This window comes from Uloborus diversus, chromosome 4 (genome assembly GCF_026930045.1).
Source record: "Uloborus diversus isolate 005 chromosome 4, Udiv.v.3.1, whole genome shotgun sequence".
In the NCBI taxonomy this organism is placed as follows: Eukaryota; Metazoa; Arthropoda; class Arachnida; order Araneae; family Uloboridae; genus Uloborus; species Uloborus diversus.
In genome coordinates, this window is record NC_072734.1 from 57256599 (window position 1) to 57278854 (window position 22256).

The 22256-nt window shown below is 33.2% G+C and overlaps 1 protein-coding gene across 1 annotated transcript in view; it reads right to left on the reverse strand.

Annotated features, from left to right (window-relative positions):
- Positions 1-22256, reverse strand: part of LOC129221541 (ligand-gated ion channel 4-like) — a 131404-nt gene that overhangs the window by 33914 nt on the left and 75234 nt on the right. Inside the window, exons 5-6 of the mRNA XM_054856033.1 lie at positions 19090-19199; positions 9589-9772 (exon numbers count right to left, since the gene is read on the reverse strand). Coding sequence (XP_054712008.1) covers positions 9589-9772; positions 19090-19199 — 294 coding nt within the window. The remainder of the gene's footprint in view (positions 1-9588; positions 9773-19089; positions 19200-22256) is intronic.

Genomic DNA, 22256 nt, shown 5'->3' on the forward strand with positions numbered 1-22256 from the left:
CATAGTCCGGTTATCCTACCCAAAGACTGCAGTTTTGTCCTTGTGTGGACTCATCTCTCTGGAATAGGAAATAACAGAGCTGAAGGCAGATGTCATCTCAATGAAACTGAGCGTGCCAACAAACTGGTAGACGAAGTAAATTTATCTCACTATAAGCTTGTTACACAGCGAATAGACATAGGTTTTGTTGAAAAGGGCAGGGCCAGATTAAAGCAAGGGGCACGGGTCCAGTGCATCAGCATTTGAAGGGCACCAAATCTGTAGGTAAAGGTTTTATTTTGAACTCATTCCATTTCGCACTATAGCAAGATGTAAATATTAAATCTAGAAAAAAAAAATCCCTGTAAAAATTTAATCTCTTTCACAAACCCCAAAACCACTCCAAGTTCGTTCTATATTTACATCACTATTAAAATATTTACAAAACTATTTTTATATTAATGGCTTAGTGGAACGGGCAAAGTTTGATCACATCTTATATTATCATGTTTAGTAATCGTAATACTATATTACTTCATTTTTTTATAATGCACATTTGTAATATAAGGTACCACTAAATGAAGTACATATATACTTCTGTTTGTGAAAATTGCAACACCACGAAGGACTTACGCGAGTGAGCTGAAAATTGCAGAAAATGTAAAGTAGGGCATGCTAAGCAAATTATTAGAATTGTAGATCGGTAGCGCATGCGTATGCTGAGCACCGCCTTCTGAACGGCGGATCGAACCGAATATAAATAGACGGCTGTAGCGAGGCGTGTATGATTATCGGTGGTTATATGCTAGAGTAAACGTTAACTGAATCTTTACTATGTCTCTTCGACGAAAGAAAGAGAAATTTGAGCAAATTTCGGAGTTTGAACGGGGCAGAATCTTTGGCCTTCGTGAAGCTGGATTGTCTTGTCTTGCAGTAGCCGCTCGTGTGCAGCGTAACAGCAGCACAATCATGCGTGTTTGGAAGCAGTGGACGGACGAGGGTCGGACAGCTCGGAAATTGGCAGCGCAGTCAACAGGTGCTTCATCAATTCAGAGACGTTTGCTGCAGCGTGGGCTGCGCGCAAGAATTTCTTTATACAATATTTCTCACACGCTAAACCATCGCCGCCTGCGCTACAATGGGCCAATGTGCATAGGAGCTGGCGTGCTGACTGGCAGCAGGTCGTCTTTTCTGACGAATCCCGCCTCAATTTGTGGCACCATGATGGCCGAATTCGTGTCAGGCGCTTTTCCGTTGAACGGCACATTTCAGAGTGCATTATCGAACGCCACAGTGGACGAACACTCGGATATATGGTCTGGGGTGCCATAGCATATCATGGACGATCACAATTGCTACGAATTGAGAGCAATTTGAACAGTACCCGATACATAAACGAAGATTTACAGCCCCAAACTATTCCTTTCCTGCAAAAATTGCCAGGGGCTGTATTCCAACAGGATAATGCTCGTCCACATGTCGACAGGACTGTCAAATCCTACCTTGATTCGCAGTAGGTACAGCTTTTTCTTTGGCCTGCATATTCTCCGGATATGTCACCGATTGAACATGTGTGGGATTTCGTTGGGCGGCGTCTTGCTCGTGATCCTCGTCCTGTTGCTTCGACAGACGAATAGTTGCGCGTGCAAACAATATGGAATACTCTTCCGCAGTCATATATTCAAACTTTGTTTCACTCCATGCTTAGGCATGTAGCAGCCCTTATTGCGGCGCATGGTGGCCACACAAAATACTAATTTCTATCTTTTTGTATTGTTTGTTTGGTTTTAAAATGTAATCATTTATTTGTGCCATTACCATTCAACTGTGTATTAAATTTCATTCTACTATGATGCTTCCTTCATGGTGTTTTCACAAACATTAGCGTATGTTAATACACGAATATCAAGATATTTTACTGCTTCTCCATATAAAATAAGCTCAGCAGGAGGGGGAAGGGGCACCAAATAAATTTCATGACCAGTGTCTTCAAAAACTTTAGTTGGGCCCTGGAAAAGTGTAATTTGAAGTTGCAAGATCACGGCATATTCCAGAAATACGATATAACCATGAATTTCAACAAAAATTTTGATTGATTTTGCGCAATTACCAACCTACTATTAATATAGGGATAAATTAAAATAAAATTATCCAAACTAGATTCTTTCAAGTTGAAATAATATTATGTATTCCATATTCAAGCTTCCTTCAAATACTTTTCTCTCCGGGTTGGAAAAAACTGACAGAACCAGTCTATATTTCCTTGTTCACTAATCATATATGACTCTGCATATACATTCAGATTTCATAATTCATTTTCTCTTATTTTTTAAAAAATAAATTCCCCATCTCGAAATTCGAATGCAAAAGTAATCATTTCCGAACCATTCATTTTTCAGCATGATATCTCGTCCCCATGATAGCTTAAGAAGAGTTTAATGACGATAATAAAAAAACTTATCACCGAAAGAACTCGTGAAATAATATTTTCTCCTCAAAAATTGACAATGTTTATGATTGGAGCCATCTCGCAATCGATGGGAATATATTTTTTTGTCAGTCATAAATTCAAACACAGACAAAATTCTCATAACCTCACGCTCAGACGCCGCTCTACCTAAAAAAATGAAGTTAATTTGTCACGCATTGATCTATCTGCGCCCTCTCTGGCATTCGGCCATTTGAATTCTGCGAAAAATGAGGAGTCCTCCCCTCCCCCGAGTGATGAAGAAGCACAGAGCTCCCCCCTTCATCGGTATTTCCGAAGATGAAATGAATCTAAAAATCCGAAGGGAATTTTTTAGGGAAATAACTTCGTCTCATCTGGATCGATTGATTTAAGGCGAAGATTACATACTTTTGAGATTTATCACGGAAGATAAAAACATCGAACAGAGAAATGGGAAAAAATGGCGCTTGCCCATGCGTCATTAATAAGGGTTTCAACATCGGTCTTGGTGCGAAGCCAAAGTCATTTATCCATGCGTATTTAAGTTGTTAGGGTTTGAGAATTATATAGTATTACAAGTTGCTCAAATTATATTCTATTTTCGCTAACTGCTGAGAGAAAGAAGGAATCGAATCCATTTATTTAAAACATGAGAAATTTTTCAAATGGAAAATAGATTAATCACATCTTTTTATTTCTTTTTTAACAAATCGGAATTTGCGTGAAATGTGGGAGTAAAGAAACTTTTTTATGATTCCGTGACACTAATACAAATGTTTACGACGCGTCTAGAAATAAACTTTTCTATGTACCTTTCTCACCGCTTCATATTTATTTTTGACTTTTGCTAAATTTGTAAATTTAAACTACTCAAAACGAAAAAATTGCAAGAAAATTTGTTTTAATCAGCAGAATATTTTTGATAGAATTTGCACACAGGATAAAAAAGATTCAGAAACGTTCCTGGAAAATAATGGGCAGCTAATGTGCCCAATTTCTGAAAGTAGCATGTCTTCCAAAAAACGGGAACATTTTCCGCTAAAAGTCAGTAACTTTCCTGAAATTATCCTTGAATCTTTCTGAAGAATTTGGAAATCTCCCCGGTTAAAGCCAGTTTAAACCTGCAAGTGAAATTTGGTAAGTTTATGAGATTGATTTGAACCTTTCTGATTTACTAAGAAAGCCCCAGAGGCATCAATGCAACGATGGTCAAAGTTTGGACAGGATTGCAAGTTCGAACCAAGCATCTCCCTTGCCTGCAATTCTTGCCTTGCACAGCTGTAGCTATCCAGAGACTTATTCCCTCTCATTGGGAGCTTAGTCAATCTAGATGGGCCGTACTTGCACTAAAGTCTATATACTTATTAAACGCGTCCAGTCAATCTTTAAACCGGTAACTAAAAATATTTTTCATAACAATGAAAAGTCTGCATTCGTGCAACTTGTAGCAATTCAGGAAACGTTTTTGCAAATTATACTTAATTTTACGGGGAAATAGATGAAAACTCGTAAAATCCTGGAAAGTTCCATAGAAATAATCAGTGACGTTTCAGAATTTTTTAAAGTGCAGTATAGAAAAGACTGGTGAAAGAGTACAATCAATTTGTTTCAAAGAATGATAGCATAATGAATCTTCGCTTTTTCTCTCACACACACGCGTGTATTTTGCGTTTCCAATGGAGAAAGTAATACATCATAAATCAATAACGGGAAACATATCACAATCCGTATCGAACATCTAAAAGAACACTTCTACTACTCAAAAACAGAAAATATTAAAGCCGGGAAGAGAAATTAAATTTCTAAAAGCAATTAGTTTTGATGGGGTCAATAATGCGTTAGTTATGAACACGTAGGCTCACTTGTGTTCATAATGTTCCTAAAAAATGTTCCTTTTATATTTGTAAATCATGGCTTCTTGAACATTCCCAAACACTCGGGATTTTTTTTTTATAGTTCTGCAATAATATTTAAAGGTGAGGATGAGCGACTCATAAAACACTATAAATTACTGTATTTTGGTGATTAATGGGCTCTAACACAGTGCAAGTAATTTAACAACTCTATGGTGTAAATTATTGTTCTGTGCGATTGGGTATCTGTAATGTCTGGCATCCCAATAGTGATATTTCTCGACCCTTCTCTCCAGGTCGCAGGGACTAGTTTAGCTTGATGATCTGATGCGGAGGAGTGAAGGGATGCTTTGGAGAAGAGAGAGAGAGAGACTACCGATGTCCGATATAGAGAACAGCGGCCGGCGTTGTGCACTGGCTCTGACCGGTAGGGTGATTTATTGATGCCATTGTCTTACGTGTGTACATATTGTACAGGTGAACAAAGCTCCGACACCGGTACAGTATCCAAATCAATTTTAATGGAATTATCGTAATGAGTTTTAGAGAAATTTGAAGCACAAAGTCATGATCAACTTGTACCTGTACAGAGGACCCTCGCTAAAGGTCATTTTTCATTATTAAATAAGAATAATGCTTCAACTGTATATTGTTGCAGATAAAATATTTTTTTCTCTCAACTCAAAAATCTTTTATCGCCTTTTAAATTTTTACAGCTTTTGCCAATCTCCTATTTGCAACTGCAGAAAAGGAAAATGTTCAGGAATCGTGACCCCTTTCCCCCCTGCCCCGGGGAGGAGGGTAATCAGAAGACTCTCATACCTCCCTTGAAAAATGAGTGCTCGCATTGTTATTTGATTCTCATACACATTTCACGGAAAAACTCAAAGCAAGTGTGTGTTTGATTGGGTCTCTTTATCTTTTCGATTTTGTTTCAGACGTGATCCAAGTTCGAAGTAAATGATCAACAATAATAATAAAATAATAAAAAAATCCTGCATCTGGCATTAAATTGAACTTAGACATCTTAAATTCAAATTATGTACTCCGCAACTACGAATAACGATAGAACTCTACTCATTGCGTTTCTTGTTTCTACGAATGCATTTCGTGATTGCAAAAATATAATTTGAATTCAAGACGTTGAAGACGTCACACTTATAACGAACTCCAGGGGCTTGATATTGTATGCTAGATGCTGGATGTTAAGTGCTGGAAGCTGGACTTGTACGAGCACTGCTGTCCACGGGCTTCCGCGAGGGGGACCGCCTCCTGGGCGGCGGCGTCCACACACACACACCACCATCTAGAAGGAAGGTATGCTCGCGAAGGTTTGCTGTGGGTTGGATATTGTTTTTTTCCCAAAAAGAAAATTGTGTAAAATCCAGAAATTGAGTACAACAGGCGTCCCTCGCATAACACGGTACTTCTACAACACGATTTCGATATTACACGATACCGAATTTGCGATTATTATAACACGGTTTCGGTATTACACGGTGCAAAACTTTAATTCATAACTACACGGTTTTGATGTAACAAAAATTTAAAAAGAAGGAATGTCATTTTTGTTCAATACACTGTTAAAAAATGTATGATAACAACTGTATTAAATTTTACTTTGTTTTTATGAAATTTTTGCGAAAAATTGTCTGTCTTCGGCTCAAAAGTTTGGTTTCCTCGTGTAATACATAATAGAGTCATTCCATGTCAAGTGACCTAGGGGTCCCCAGTCGACCATCTACAATTTGGATGAAATTTTATAGAGCCTTTGAAACTAACCTATGCAATGTTTCAACTTCCTAGATCCAAATCCTAAGGATCTAGAAGCTCCGAGAAATGTGATCCGAAATGGCGGATCAGCTTTTTGTGCCAAATTGCCAAGTTCAGATATAGCCTTTAGCTTTCGCCAATGACAGGGCTATTTAACACAAAAATAATTTTTCAATTCAAACCAGTTGTTCCTGAGATTAGCACATTCAAAAAACACTCTTCAACTTCATAATAATGGTATAGATATAAATTTTCCCGTTTTCAGAACATTTTTTATTGCTGCTGCACTCCGATTAGTCATAGTATGATGTTATATAGAATATAGCTTTTGTCAATGAAAGGGCTATTTAACAGAAAAAGAAGTTTTCAATTCGAACCAGTTGTTCCTGAGATTAGCACGTTCAAACAAACCCTTCAACTTCATAATATTACTATAGATATAAATTTTCCCGTTTTCATAACATTTCTTATCGCTGCTGCACTCCGATTAGTCATGGCGTGATGTTATATAGCCTATAGCCTTCGCCAATGTTTGGGCTATTTAACACAAAAAGAGTTTTTCAATTCGAACCAGTTGTTCCTGAGATTAGCACGTTCAAGCAAACAAACTCTTCAGCTTTTTGCTATTAGTTAATTATATTATTTGTTTATTAATAATAAAAATAAGACAGTGGTACGTACATATATTTATTTACAAACCGTTTTCTAGCATCGTTTAGGATTTTCTCCGAAAAGTACCCTCGAGATTCGTCTCATGGCGGACTCGAACGTACGCCCACCGGATCGCGAAGCCAGAACGTTCAGGTCGAGCCACCGCGGCTACAAATATTCTGCGTTCCAAGTTTTTTATATTATAATATAAAGTTTTTTATTGCTACTCCACTCCTATAATTCATAGCGTGATATTATATAGCATATAGCTTTCCTCAATGAATGGACTGTTTACCACAAAAAGAATTTTTCCATTCGAACCAGTAGTTCCTGAGATTATCGCGTTCAAACAAACAAACTCTACTGCTTTATATTATTAGTATGGATTTTGGTTTGTTATTGTTGCTCATACGAATTATTATGATTGCTGCGGAAAAACTCAGATTTTTTTCTGATAGAATGCGTTTTGTGATTAGTAAAGAAAGAAAAGCGGATGAAGTTTTTTCTTGTTGTGCATAGCAGTTTTAATACGAGGTATGTAAAATAATTAAGTTTTATCGTTTATAACAACTCTTGTTTTTAAGTCAGTATGTCTTTGTTTGTTCTGGTTGCCAGTTTTCTATTGTATGTTCCATTGAGCCGAAATTTCAGCTATTATAAAATTTGCATCTTATGACTTGGTTTCGATATAACACGGTACATTCCTTGATTAACATTATTTCAAGGTCTCGATATAACACGGTGCACATTGACATTATTTATGATATGTACATGATTAATTAGGTTAAAAAATGATTAAAAAAAACATTTATAAAAAAAAGTCTCATAAGACATGGTTTCGACAGTACACGGAACGAATTAACCGTGTTATACGAGAGACGCCTGTATAAGTAAAGATCATTCTGGGAGACATAGACGCCACAGCGCAGGAGGAGGTCCCGCTCGCGGAGGCCGGTGACCTCAAAAGTGACCCGGAACTAAAACTTCAAAAAAGAGAGGACAATTATTAATTCATATGATTGCTCAGTAAAAGAATAACTTAACTTTGTAATAAATAAAGAAATAAATAGGAAAAACAGTGAGGCGTTATTGAAAATAAAGAGAAAATTAGTTTATCTTCGCTCATCGAGAAATTGTTCAGTGGAGTCAAGAAAGAAACGAAACCTCTTAGCGATGGATTTTTAGAAAAGCAGTGAAATTGTTGGCTAATTTCAGGTTTTGAAAAAATATATTATTTAATTAATTTTGCAATTTTTACTCATATTGGAAAACGATTCTCTTTTCTTCACTCTTTAACTCTTTTTATAATTAATTATCATCATTAAACGACTGTTGCTAAAATTATCTCACATCAGAAATAACTCACAGAAGAATTATGCTTAGCATTTGCAGTATCTGCATTCAAACACAAGAAAAATTGAAGGAAAAAAAAGACTCATAAATTTTATCTTATTAATGGGATTTTTCATTTATAGGGACAAAATTTTTCACTCTCTCTTTTGAAAAAAATATAAGGTCAATAGTTTGTAGTCATTTTTTCCTGTTTAAACAGATGTTCACAGGAATCCACAATTTTGAAATAAAACATAACGTTGGATTTAATTACAATTTCAATGCCATTTCTGCAGCTGATAATTGTTCAAACTCTAATAAATCCGTTAGAGCTACTATAACTTTATAATAATTTTATCACTTTAACGTACTTAACGTCTGGAAGAGATCATTTATTTCGTATAACATTGTAAACTTCAGTTTTCTGAGACATCTTTCATTTCATGAGCCTCTACATATTCTTTGAAGTCTTTGAGACATCACTTATATACCACTATATACTTCGATGTTTTCGAGACGTCAGTCATTTCACGTGCCATTGTAAACAGGCATTTATGAGACGTGACTCCTTTCGTTAGCCATAAGACACTTAAACGTCTCCGAGACGTCATTTATGTTACTGACTCTTTGACGTCTGCGAGACATCAATAATTATATGTGCTATTATAGATTCTTTGACGTGTCTGAGACGTCATTAATTTAAGGTGCCATCGCACTTTAACGTCTCGGAGACAGCATTCATGTGCAATTTTTTAAAGTCTTTAAGGAGTCATTGATTTTATACGTTATTATATATTTTTAGAGTCTGTCTCCAATACGTCATTCATAGCTGTGCCTTTTCACGTTGACGTCTCCGAAACATCATTCATGTGCATTTAACGATTTTTTAAAGTCTTTCAGGCGTCCTTCACTTTATATGTTATTACATATTTTTAGAGTCTACAAGACGTCATTCATTGCTGTGCCTTTTCACATTGACGTCTTCGAGACATCATTCATATGCCTTTAACGATTCTTTTAAAGACGTCCTTCAACTCATATGTTATTATATATATTTTAAGTCTACGGGACGTCATTCATTGCTGTGATATTTCACTGTTTAACGTAACCGAGACATCATTCATCTGCCTTTATCGATACTTGATAGTCCTTAAGGTGTCATTAATTTCATATGTTATTACAGATTTTTAAAGTCTCCAAGACGTCATTCATTGCTGTGCCTTTTTACTTTGACGTCTCCGAGACATCCTTCAAGTGCGTTTAACGATTCTTTAAAGTCTTTAAGGCGGCATTTATTTCTTGTGTTATTTCATACTTTTACAGTCTACAAGACGTCATTCATTTCTGTACTATTTCACTCTTTGACGTAACCGAGACATTATTCATGCATCGTTGCACACTTTTTGACGTATCCGACACATTGTTGGATGTCAAAAAAGGAATTGCAATTTCAATATTATTTTTATATCTGATTAAGGAACATGAAAGGGACAATTCAATGATTAGTTTTAACAATATGAAGGAGAAGCACTTAGAGTGATGTATGAATACCTGTTGTGCATCGTAGGACCACGATGTGAAGTTAAGATGGCAAATATGTGCGTCGAATGGGAAGAACTGCAAGTCCAGCGTGCACGCACTCTGAAGAAGAGACTGGGTCGACCATGATACATCTCCGGATGATTTCAGAACTGCATGGGCTTCTCCCGCAGTCACAGGAGCTGAAGGGTCGGCACTGCCAAACCAAAACGATAAAAAAAAATTAGGAAGACTATACACTCTTTTCAATTCATTGTTCAACCAAACTTCAAAAAACCCTTTTATAGTAGAATAAAGTAATTTTGCATTAATAATGAAACTACACCTAATCTAAATAAAATTAAAACATTCCGTATTCTGAGTGAAATGCAGTTTTAAAGTTTGCCCTTATACAAGATAAAAGTGTCGTTTTTTCCCCGAACTGTAAAAGCAGTTCCGGAATATTCCTGGAAAATAATGTGGCAACTAATGTGCTTAATTTCTACCAGTAACATATCAGGCAAAATTAGGAAAGTGCAGCATTAAACCTTCTACCGTTTCATTTGAAGTCAAATATTCAAAAATATATGAGAGAAAGAGAGAAATGCGGCAAAAAAAAAAACTACTCTCAAACTACTGTATTAGTTTTTGGAGAAAAGAGCTGCTAAATATGCTCATACATAAGCTCGTCAGATTTATGAAATGTTCAACCGAGACACCGGAATAATGCCCCCCCCCCCCCCCGTCGTCGCAGGTATTTAAAAGTGTACCCTCTTTTAGTCGGTTTTTAAAGTATATTTTAGAAGTTAGTTCATTCTCAATGATGAATGAATAAATGGTTAATACCTACAAACCGAAACCAGAGGTAGTAGTAAATGATAAATAGATCCAGATAAATTTAAACATTTTTAAACTTCTTACATGCTTATATGTATCATGTAACCTTATATATATACAGGGTGAGTCTAAACTCTTGGAAAAACTTTTAAACATGTTAGAGGGGAGATAAGAAGCAAGAATCACACAGAAACATGCTGTCGAAAACGCGTGACGCGCTAGATGCACACAAAGCCAGAAACAGATGGATGCAAAAACAGGTCCCAAATTTATTATACACAAAGATTTTACATAACATTTTAGTTTTTAAGAAAGGTTTAATGGGTTTGTTAAAAGTTACGGCCTGTAGTAGTCCTAGTTCACTCGTCGCAACAAAGGCGCAGTGTTCATTGAATGTTATTCAAAAATGGCTCGTTGTTGCGACAGTGAGTGCTTTGTCATTGCGACGCATATATTACAGCTGCAGGCCGCAAATTTCGACACCCCCATTAATCATTTCTTAAAAACTAAAATGTTGTGAAAAATCGTCTTTTTGTAATAAATGTGAGACCTGTTTTGCAGCCATAACTATTTGGCTTTGTATACATGTAGCGCGTTAGCATGGCAATTGCGATTATCTGCTCCTGTATGTTTCTTGCTTCTTATCCTACTCTACCCTACCACTCCTTAAAAATTTGCACAAGAGTTTAAACTCAGGTTTGTATACATCATATATCTTTAAACGAGCAATTCTTGTGGGTATATATATTTATATTTCTTATCTCGGAAACGGCTCTAACGATTTGGATGAAATTTTGGATTTAATTGTAGTTTTGCATTCCAAGTTCATCTACATCAGTGTTTTTCTGTAAAAACGCGATTTTTTAAACAAAAACAGTTTTTTAATATAAAGTCTAATTAAGTTAAGCCTTGAAAAAAAACTGAATTGACACATCAGGCAGACGATTTGCAACCATAACAATGAAAGTTTGTCTCTTCTCGCTTTAAAATTTTAAACTTGCCTATGGTTGCCAGGCTTGGCTGATATTAGCCACTTTGGCTAATTTAAATCATACTTGGCTAAAAACAAATTCAAAGGCATTATGTAAGTCGATGTAAGGCTTTTTTTTTCAGCAAAACTATTGCTTGACCGTCTTATTTTATTTTATTTACTTATTTTCTTTTTTGCACTTCAAACAGTTTTATATGCTTTTTTTTTTTTTTTGGATCATGCATCTAAATTTTATTTCGAAAAAACATATGTCTTGAGACTTTATATTTTGTTGTTATAATTTGTTGGAGTGGTTTGTGGATCATCGGTTTTTATGGATAGCATGCTGTATGTAGCATTTTCTGTTGTAAAGTGACCAACTACTCTAAAAGTACTCAATCCAAATGAAAATCTCGATTGGGATAAAATAGTGAACGGCAACTCTTGATAAATGACAAGAAAATTGTATAGTGGAAACAAAAATGTAACAGATAGTTTAAAGCAAAATGTTGATTTAATTGCATTCAGAATCTTTTTTGTTTGGTACTTTAATGTTATAAGAAGGTCGCGGCGCATTTTCAATCCAATTTTTCATATTTATTGTCGACATGTTTGGTCTTAGAAACTACTTTTTTGTCCATACTGTGCGTTAAATATTTATCCGCAACCATCTCAGAGATTCCCTTGGTGGATGTCTGTGGGAGAGAGGAGGCCTATATTTAGAAGTAGGCTGCTTATAGCTGAAATGATTATAATGCTGATGAAGTGTTTACATGTATATCTCTTGTTTCTCGGAAGCATATCCAACGACTGGCAAGAGCCTTAATATTTCGTTAACGTGATGCTTTTCAAGTATATTTGAAAAAGTATCGAACCTTAGAAAAAAACAAGCTGACAAAAAATAATTCTTTTAAAGCCGAGCGAGGCTCGGTCGTCCAGGTAATAACTTAAATATAAAAAAAAAACTCTTTGAATGAAGAATAAAAGTTTGAATCAATATTTACGTGTACTTTTCATTGACTTTTTAGACAGCCTATTTTGGTAATAGCGTTGTAAAATTCTTTACAAGCTAATTTCATATTACTTTTACATGTCAATGTTACAAATTACAAAGTAACTATCCTAAATAAGTTAACTATTTTTCGACTTTTTGGTCGTCTATAATCAAATTTATCTTTTGCCGGGACATGAAGAAAACTGGCCGAGAACCTCGGATTTTGTCTGCAAACCGGGACGTCTGGCAAGCGTACTCACACATCATATTTCACAGTTGTTTTCTCCATTTTAATACAATTTTGGCGAAGTAAACTGTATCTTTACTAATTACAAAGCTGAAAGTCTGTATGTCTGGATATCTGTCTGCTACGTGCATAGCGCCTGGACTGCTCGGCCAATTTTCATGAACTTTGGCACAAATATAGTTCGTAGCGTAGGGGGAGCACCTCGAAGCGATTTTTCAAAAATTCAATTTTGTTCTTTTTCTATTCCAATTTTAAGAGCCTTTTACCGAGCGAATTACCATGACATGGACGAGCAAATTAACATAGCATATTGGCGAGAAATTCATCATCCATTATTTGTAAATATACAGGCGAACCGAATGACCTTTTAATTTTCAACTACGGGCGAAGTCGTGCCGGTACCGCCAAATTAAATATAACGAGTGCTCTCAAACATAGAGCTTGAAAAAGTAATTTAATGTCCTTGAAAAACAACTCGGAATGCAAGAGAGTAACAAGATGAACAATGATGTTTTGACATCATGTTGAAAGGGATGAACGAGGTAAAAGAGCAAAAAGGAAAAAAAGAAATGAGATGAGTTTTCAGGGAACTGGAGAATTCAGAAAAAAGTAAGCAAGAGGTTGTTTTTCTTTCTCTATGACAAGGGTGAATTTTTTAGGCTGCAGAATGAAGACAACTTTGTTAACGCACCTTGTCACTGATCCTAAAGTGTTGCAGTAGCAAGTTATATCCTTTTACAAGAACCTTCTCTCAGTTTTTTCTGAGTCTGAATATTTTTCCGAAAATATTTTGACCTTGGTGTCATTCCAGAAGTAAATATCACTCTGAGAAAACTAAATGTATTTCTTCGTAAAAAGCAAGAACTTTTCCAGTTACCTTATTCCATAAGTTCATTAAAACGTAATAAATATTAAAAATTTGACTTATTTGACTTATTATTTTTATAACATGAACTTTTTTTTGTATGGCAGAAAAACTTTCTTTTTAACTTAGCACATTTGTGAAAAAGGATGAGCTTTCAGCAATAGTTTTTGTAATTTATTATATGTTGAATTTTCGGTTGAGCTAGATAATTCAAGAACCACTCTGACAAATGACTTTTTTTTATATTTTAAAATAATAATATTTCATTTTCACATGCATGGTGCAAAGAACCGATACGACTAAAAAGACACACCACCAAGAAAGAGTTTACTTATAAGACAAAACTTTTAAGAAAATTACTTTGTGTGTTGATATTACTCGTAAGCTTATCTTAACTTTGTTTCAGATTAATTTAAGTTAAAAAAAATAAATTTCAAGAAAATGCAAAAGAAAAAAAAAATTGATAATAGTTTCATTTTAATAAATTCATTTCTCACTCAAACACGAAACTAACTCACTTTAAAATAAGATTGAGTTTATCAAACTTGTGTACTTTTCTGAAACATTTCAAAAGTAAAGATTTTTTTCATGCTATTTATACATTATCAGTTCAATTTTATTGGAATATTCATGCATTAATGGCAGAACATCAGGTTTTTTTTTTGAGGATTCCGTTTCAAAAACATTTTTACTAAAACAAAAATAGAAGGATAAAGAAAGTGCAGTTTAAAAAATATTTACAAGCATAACTGCTATACCCCTCAATCTGAGGCATAAATGAAATTAAAATCCGAGATCGTCCATTAATGATGTGACATGGGTTCGTGAAATTGTTCGTAAAAATTTGTTCATGAAAAACAGCGTGTCATGTGACAAATGTAGGAAGCGGTGTCAAATATGTTGGAAAAAATTTGACATTGTTTATGGACATAGATTAGACTTACATTAATTTGTACACAGTTTTTTTTTTTTTTGGAACTTATAAAAACCTTTATACAACTAAAGAAGATGAATAAAAGAGGTGAAATATCAGGGTAATTCTCAAAAAACATTAAATATTGTCCTTCAAATTCAGTGTCCATTAAGTTACTTTATTTATTATAAGTAAGTGTAATTATTGATAGTTAATACTACATAAGTATATGAGTATATTAAGTTTATTATTATAAGTAATTAAGATTGCTTAGTTAGCAATTTTTAGTTATATATGATGTAGTACGCTAATGTTAATCCGAAGCAGAATGAACAGAAAGAATAAAGTGTCCATTATGTTACTTTATTTATTATAACTAATTAAGTATTATTATATAAGTATGCAAGGGCCATTCCACGGAAAACGGTCGTTTTGTCCCTCACGTGACGCCTCAAACAAGCCATTAAAAATAATACTTTAAAATACGTATTAGAGAACAATTTTTTTCTGCTTTACAAATTACAAACTTATGCGTGTTATCTTAAGCAAAAAACTTCATCATTATCCTTTAAAATCATTACTTTTTAATGAAATACATGAAACGTCACGTGCGGCACAAGCGGTTGACCCTTTCGTGGAATTTTCCATAAGTGCTAAGTTTATTATTATAAGTAATTAAGATTGCTTGATTAGCAATTTTTAGCTATATATGATGTAGTACACTAATGTTAATCCGAAGCAGAATAAACAGATAGAGTAAAAAAAAAAAAGGAAAACAGTTTGCCCACTTTACTGCCATAGTTCATAAACTAAGTTAAGGCATTTTGAAATTATTGTACATTTTGAAGAAATTATCAATTGCTATATAATAAACACGATATGTAGATGAAAGATATTTTTTCCTGAAACAACTTTCCGACATTCGCTACTGGACAACATTGTATTCCACGTTTTTGCATTTCGTTTTAATTATAACTTTACTCAAATTAGTTTTCTTCATTACAATGAAAACGTATGATTAAAAAATAGCCCCGAATTCAGTAGAGCTTACAAATTAAATTTTTTTTTTAAATCTATAACTTGAACATCTTCAAAGGTAAAAACCATGTATTACGGTAAAATTTTGCACAAATAAATCTGTGTAAGCCCTGTAATGAAACATTTTCGCCAAAAATGATCGTTAGTTGCTTTATTTTTCAATTTATCACAAACAATAAAAATATTAATCAAAATAATAAAATCTTATGCATGAAATTCTAAATTTCTGCAAAAATGCGTTTTTTTTTTTGGGACTGGAAAATTTAAAAAAAAAAATATAATAAAATAAAACGATGAATTTTTTAGAAGATATTCTTATTCTTTAAACTTAAAAATTATTTCAAACTATTAAGTACGATTTGATAAAAGAACATTTAACACAATGCAGATTTCTACACAAGCTTCATTTTCCCATAGTTCACTGTTTATTATTATTATTATATTATTATTATTATTATTATTATTATTATTATTATTATTATTATTATTATTATTTCCCTTTGAAATTTTCCTTTTAAAACCATAATGGGGTTTTTTGTAGTTTTGTTTTTTGTTTGTATTTTAAGTATTTTAAGCATAATGGGGTTGTTTCCTTCAGTCAAAAGTACTACTTTTATTCATTGAAATTGATAGAATGAGTAAAAGATAAAATAACATGGATCCAGAAAATACTTTCATTTTCCCAACAGTTATTTTTTAATTAATTTTTTAAAATGTCCGATTTTGAAAACAAGGCGTGGTCTTTATGACGTCACAAATGATGCAATTTGTGCGGCGCATCTTTCTACCACGTTTTAACGTTATTATAATCAAGAAGAGAATTAAATGTTGCGCTCTACGCTTGCTGTCAACCATATCGTTGCCAATACAAGTGAGTAAAGATGCGAATTAAATATTTTTCTCCATTAATGGCAACACTGAATGGCATTTCATCATTTGTGATGTCACACGACACAATCGTAAACAATGAAAGCGTACCGATTTAAGTAATTTTTTTTAAATATTAAACTTGAACAAATTATTTAAAAAATGGTCAGATCCTATATTTGAAAAGCATGCTCTTTCAGAAAAAAATACTTTTAAAATTTTGAAAACGACCCCATTACGTGAATTCAACAACTCTGTTAACTCCGACCATGTATGTGGAAACTCCTATCTCCATGACTCCAACCGATGTTTCGGATAAGCTTTTTTATTCTATTGTTTGTTAAAATGACGTTTACAAAGAAAATGGTACCGTAAACGAGGTTTGAGAAAAAGAAACAACGTTCTCTGTAAACGTTCAGGAAGCAATTTTAAAGATAGTTTGACAAAATCCGTCAAAGAGCAGCCTTAAGGACTTAGGAATGCATACCAAGCATTAAAAAAGGTTTTCACAGTTTGGAAATATGAATAGCTACGAAATTATCGGAAAAAAATGCGAAACGCTTCAAAACATGGTTCAAAGTAGCCCGCGTTTACGGTAATTTATTAAATTTCTTATATTGAGTCGTATTTTATAGTTCGTCATAAATTTTAAGAAACTAACAAAAAAAAAAATAAATAAATAAAAAAAATAAAATAAAATAAAATAAATAAATAATATTTTTTTAAATCAAGATTTGTATTTATTTGTTTTAATTCTCCAACATTAAAACGTTTATGAGGAGAAAACTAGATATTTTGAGTTTTATGCATAAGAGTTTTAATTTTTAATTCCTACTTTTAATGTTAATCATCAATTTTGGAAACTAATTTTTTGCAACTAACAGTCCTAAATGGGCACACTTGTTCATATTATTGCATTAATCGACCAAAATTTTATTATTATCGTGTGTTTCTTACCTTTAGTTTTTGATTTTGTCTTAGTTTCACATAATGTTTAAGGGGTCTAAGGACCCTTAACCTTCAAAATTTTCGACTTTCTAGAAAAAATATATGTTATGCATATTTTAATTCTGAACAATTTGATACCTTATTTATTACCATACGCAAAAACTTTTCAAGTTATTGTAAAAATGCGTAAACTTTCCCCGTAGAGATTTATGTTAACAGCAGCTGTTTAAGCCTCTTTTTCCCAGGTGCCGGTTTCTTCGGTTTTCTCGTTTTGAGCGCATGATATCTCAGAAAGTTTTTTTATATATTTCCGTAAAACTTTTCATACTTGTTTGTCTGGTTTATATTTATGACCTGAACCTAAATTTTTTTATTTTTTTAAAATTATTTATTTATTTATTTTTTGAAATTTTATAAGTCATTATTAAAAATTTCCAAAATTTTGGGCAAAAAAATATTTTTTTTAAATATTAATTTCCATTTTTAGTTAAAATTTAGGTTCAAATCATAAATATATACCAGACAAACATGTATGAAAAGTTTTACGGAAATATATAAGAAACTTTTTGAGATATCATGCGCGCAAAACGAGAAAACCGAAGAAACCGGCACCTGAGAAAAGAGGCTCAAACAGCTGCTGTTAACATAAATCTCTACGGGGAAAGTTTACGCATTTTTACAACAACTTGAAAAGTTTTTGGCGTACGGTAATAAATAATGTAACAAATTGTTCAGAATCAAACTATGCATAACATATATTTTTTCTAGAAAGTCGAAAATTTTGAAGGTTAAAGGTCTATTTAAATGAGATATTTATAACATTATATTATTTCTTTGATTTATATTATATCCATTTGCAAACTACCACGAATGATTATCTGTAATTTGTGCAATTTGACACACTATTTTGCAAATAATCTATTCATATCTAAGTTCTTGCTAGGAATGGAGACGAGTTGGAAGTTTAATCAGCTTAACAAACTCTTAATTGAAAGAGTGGCGACAAATCCTTTCAACGAAAAGCATATTAAAACATTTTAAGCACTCTTTAAAATAAATAACTATAATTTTTTGTTAACATGAACATTTATGGATTATTATTCTGCTATCAAACATTACTCTTCAGATGGAATTTAATTTCTGAATTATTAATAGTATAGTTCGGGAAATTCAAATTTTAATTCCTTAAGCCTCTTAAAAACATAATTTACAACAAAGCAGTAATTACTTATATTTCATGAAAAACTCTTATGAAATTTCAATTTATCGTGTTATGCTCATTATCTTCTGATATTGTTTAAAATGAAAAGAAAATTGAATGCACTTATTGTTCGGAAAACATATTTATGAGTCAGATAATAAATTTATTCATAAATTCAGTCATAAATATGTTTTTCTTGTTTTGCAGCTGAATATGAAACGAAAACAAAATGATATTGTTTACATCAGAGCGGTCGGACAAAGTCGGAGTCGGACTGATTTTTAGGTAAAGGAGTTGCAATCAGGAGTCGAAAGTTAAAATTTGCAAGAGTCAGATCGGTCATTTTTCCTTAAAGTCCGCCTCTGCCAGAGCTGGCGGAGTCACAATCAGACTAATTTTAGGGTAAAGGAGTCAGAGTCGAAGGTTCTAAAATTCCCGTAGTTAAAGCTGGAGTCTCATTTTTCTTCCGACTCGGCAGCCCTAGTTTTTTTCACATGAAATCTTCTAAGTGGATTGTAAGGCAAAAAGCAAAACGCCCATTTGTTAAATTATTGCTTCGGCTTTGAGCTCCAGAATGTGAGCAGCAGTTCTGAGTTCATGTGAAATCATTTAATATCGTGAAGAAGTTGTGAGGTTGTAAGGGATCGTACCTACTTGTTACGTAAGATCACATCGGGCCTCCATATCTGCGCAGCGGGGATGCGTACGGTTCCTACGCCCCCGAAGTCTGAGGCATTCCACCGGAGGTGAACGTCGTTCCATTTCTGGAAAAGTAAAGTCACACGTAAGTTCAAAGAATAAAATAGATCAACCAATCAAATTGTGAATCCATTTTTGAAAAATTAAAGTGCTCACAATCAAAGATTGCAGTTAGGTTTCGGTCTTCCGTTAATTTTCTTAAACGTTCTTTTTTAAACTATTTACATTTTTTCAAAACTTAAAAATTTAAGATGTTTATAAGATCAACCAAGCATAATATCAGCCACCAGCAACCGCTTTTTTCCCTCTTATTCTCACTTTTTATTAATTTTATGTTTTCTTAGTGGTTAAGCAAACCGAAATTTATTGTTCTTGTTTGCATTTAAAGCCTGAAGTTTCAGCCAAAATGATAAACGAAATGGACAAAAGGAAAAAAAAAAAAAAAAAACATCATAAACAGGCTTAAACCTCCACGTTCGTAGTGAATCGATTAAGAAACGGAAATTTAATGGATATCGACGATTTAAAATAAACATCGTTAATGTCAAATGATGGCCAATTTATAGCGACATTTTAGTTCGCCTTCCGTTTCATCTATTTTCTGTCCATTGTGCATGTATTTTTCCTCTCGTTATTCTGAAAATCGTTGACGGTGAAACTACAACAGAACGCAATTATTTTTTTGCATAAAAATGAAAGATTATATTTATCTGAATAATTACATTTGTTACATTAGATCCTACAACTTTACCAAACGTCAATAGGGGAAAAACATGAGGAAAAATCTAAGAATTAATTTGTATTAAATGTTTTATAGTAGTTAACACTAAATAGTAGTTAATAAAATTTTATTATAAATTCTTAATACTTATGTAATTTGCCCGCTCATTTGATCACAAAACCTTTTTAGAAAGTCAATTATCACTACTTGAAAATTATGGGTTAAAAGTGGGCGAAAGAGAGTAATTTTTCGATTTTAGATCCCTGAAAAGCTTATGTGACAAATTGAACTTCCCCGGGTAAAGACAGCATTTATCTTGGTTAAACTTTGAAGGATTTAGTAATGACATCAGTAACATTGATTATTTAGTAATGCTACAATCAATTCTATTTAATGTATCTGTACGAGATCTGTTTTGTACATGTGTATGGTTATAGGTAAAAGTGTAGAATAAGTGTATATATGGGACTTGCTTTCTTTATACATTGGTAAAAAACAAAAAATATCTTTCATTTTGCTGCCATAATTGCTCCTTATGCTTTAATTTTGCAATTTAATGGAACTCTTAATATTATTTAATGGCTCTACACTCATATTTTTATTTGGCCGATTATTTTACATTTTTAAGAACTTTCAGTTCTCAATTCATTAAGTTATTGAAACCATTAACATTTTAAAGGGATTTTCAATATTTTTTAACAGTTCAATATATTTTTTTGGCTGCTCATTTTACCTTTTCAATGGGTTTTTGTAGGTTGTTTAATATATTTCTCATTTTTTTCGAATCGTAAGATTAAATCGCTAAAGGAGCTTTTAATCATGTTAATGAGATGATTCATTTTAAAGTTAATTAAAATGATAAAATAATGTATAAAGTAACTAGCTTTTACCCGCGGTTTCGCTCACGTTGAATGCAGTTTTATCAATCGATTCAAATTAACGGTCAACACAGGCAGAGGTCAAATAGTTACCAAAAAAAAAGTTTGTCTCCAGTTTCGCTGACATTTCAAATTGCCTGCCCTTTTAAATGTACCAAAAGTAAAAAGTAAAAGTACAGCCATTACAAAAAGTAAATTTTGTAATGATGGCTGTAGCGCCAAAATTTTTGAACACTCGTCCCGAACACGTTATCATAACTCTTCTTATCAAATAAGTTTCAAAATGTCATTTTGTTTAGTTTCATTTTATATTTTTGCAGTTAAAAGCAGCGTTAAAGTGTAAAATAATGCAAATCCATTATTAATCGTCAAAGGACCACAGTACCATACATTCGCCAGAGACTTGTCAAATTTATGAAACTGCGTAAAATGTTTGGTTAATCTATACGATATTCATAAGATACGATTTTTAATTCCGAACAGAAGATGCTATAAAGAAAATGTCTGCATGTATTTGGCCGTTCCTGGCGAAAAAAAAAAAAAAAATCTTTGTTCGACGGTAACTGGGGGTAGGGGGGCAGACTCTATTTCATAAATTTATTTAGTTACCAGATAATTGTACGTAGCAAAAATACCCTGCGTTTCCTGGGTCTGTAATAATTATGAGAAACAATCGCTAGTTTTATTCGTTCTCTGCTGTAACTGAAATAACTCAAAACACACCGCTTTGACGTGATTGAAAATAGAGCTGCTTCCTAACCCATAAAAGTAAAATGGCGATAAGTATGAAGAACAAAATAGTACTCTTTTAGAAACGAAAAAACGATACTTAAGCATATACAAATTTGAGGAATTTCCAAAATATGAAATTAAACTTCACTTGTTTAAGAATTTTTTTTTTCCAACTTAGTCTAAAACCTTCTCTATATAGCTATTGAAGTACAAACTTTTAAAAACGTAGCCGCCCGTAATCCCTTACTGCGATTTTAAATGTTATTAAATTTGCATTAATCGTATTGGGATACCTTAAATGAGGTTCCCTCTCCCTACTTTGTGAAACTGTGTGTTACTAATTTTTACCGAAGAGATAGTGTCGCCAAATACTGAGATACTTCAGATGATTATAAAATGTTGCTACCCGACACGTTTCCAATAAATAGTAAAAATTTGGCAATTGTTTGAAATTGTGCGCAAAGACAAATAAATGGAAGTTTGTGTGCTGTTTATGGATTTGCTTGATTTAGTTGGCGAATTATTTTACGTGTTAACGAATTTAAGGAAAGAAATATTAAAGAAATGGCGATATTTAGTTACATGGTGAAAACCGAGAAACAGTATTGCGTACTCTTTAGCTTCACAAACAGTGACAGTTGAAAAAATTGCCAAATGCCTTAGCTATTGAAATGATTCCACAAAAAACGTTTGGCTAAATTCCTGCTGATGGATAAAATACCCAGTCAACAGGAATAAATTTTTAAATAAAACGCATTAATTGCCTCAAAGTTGCATTAAAATGGAAAATA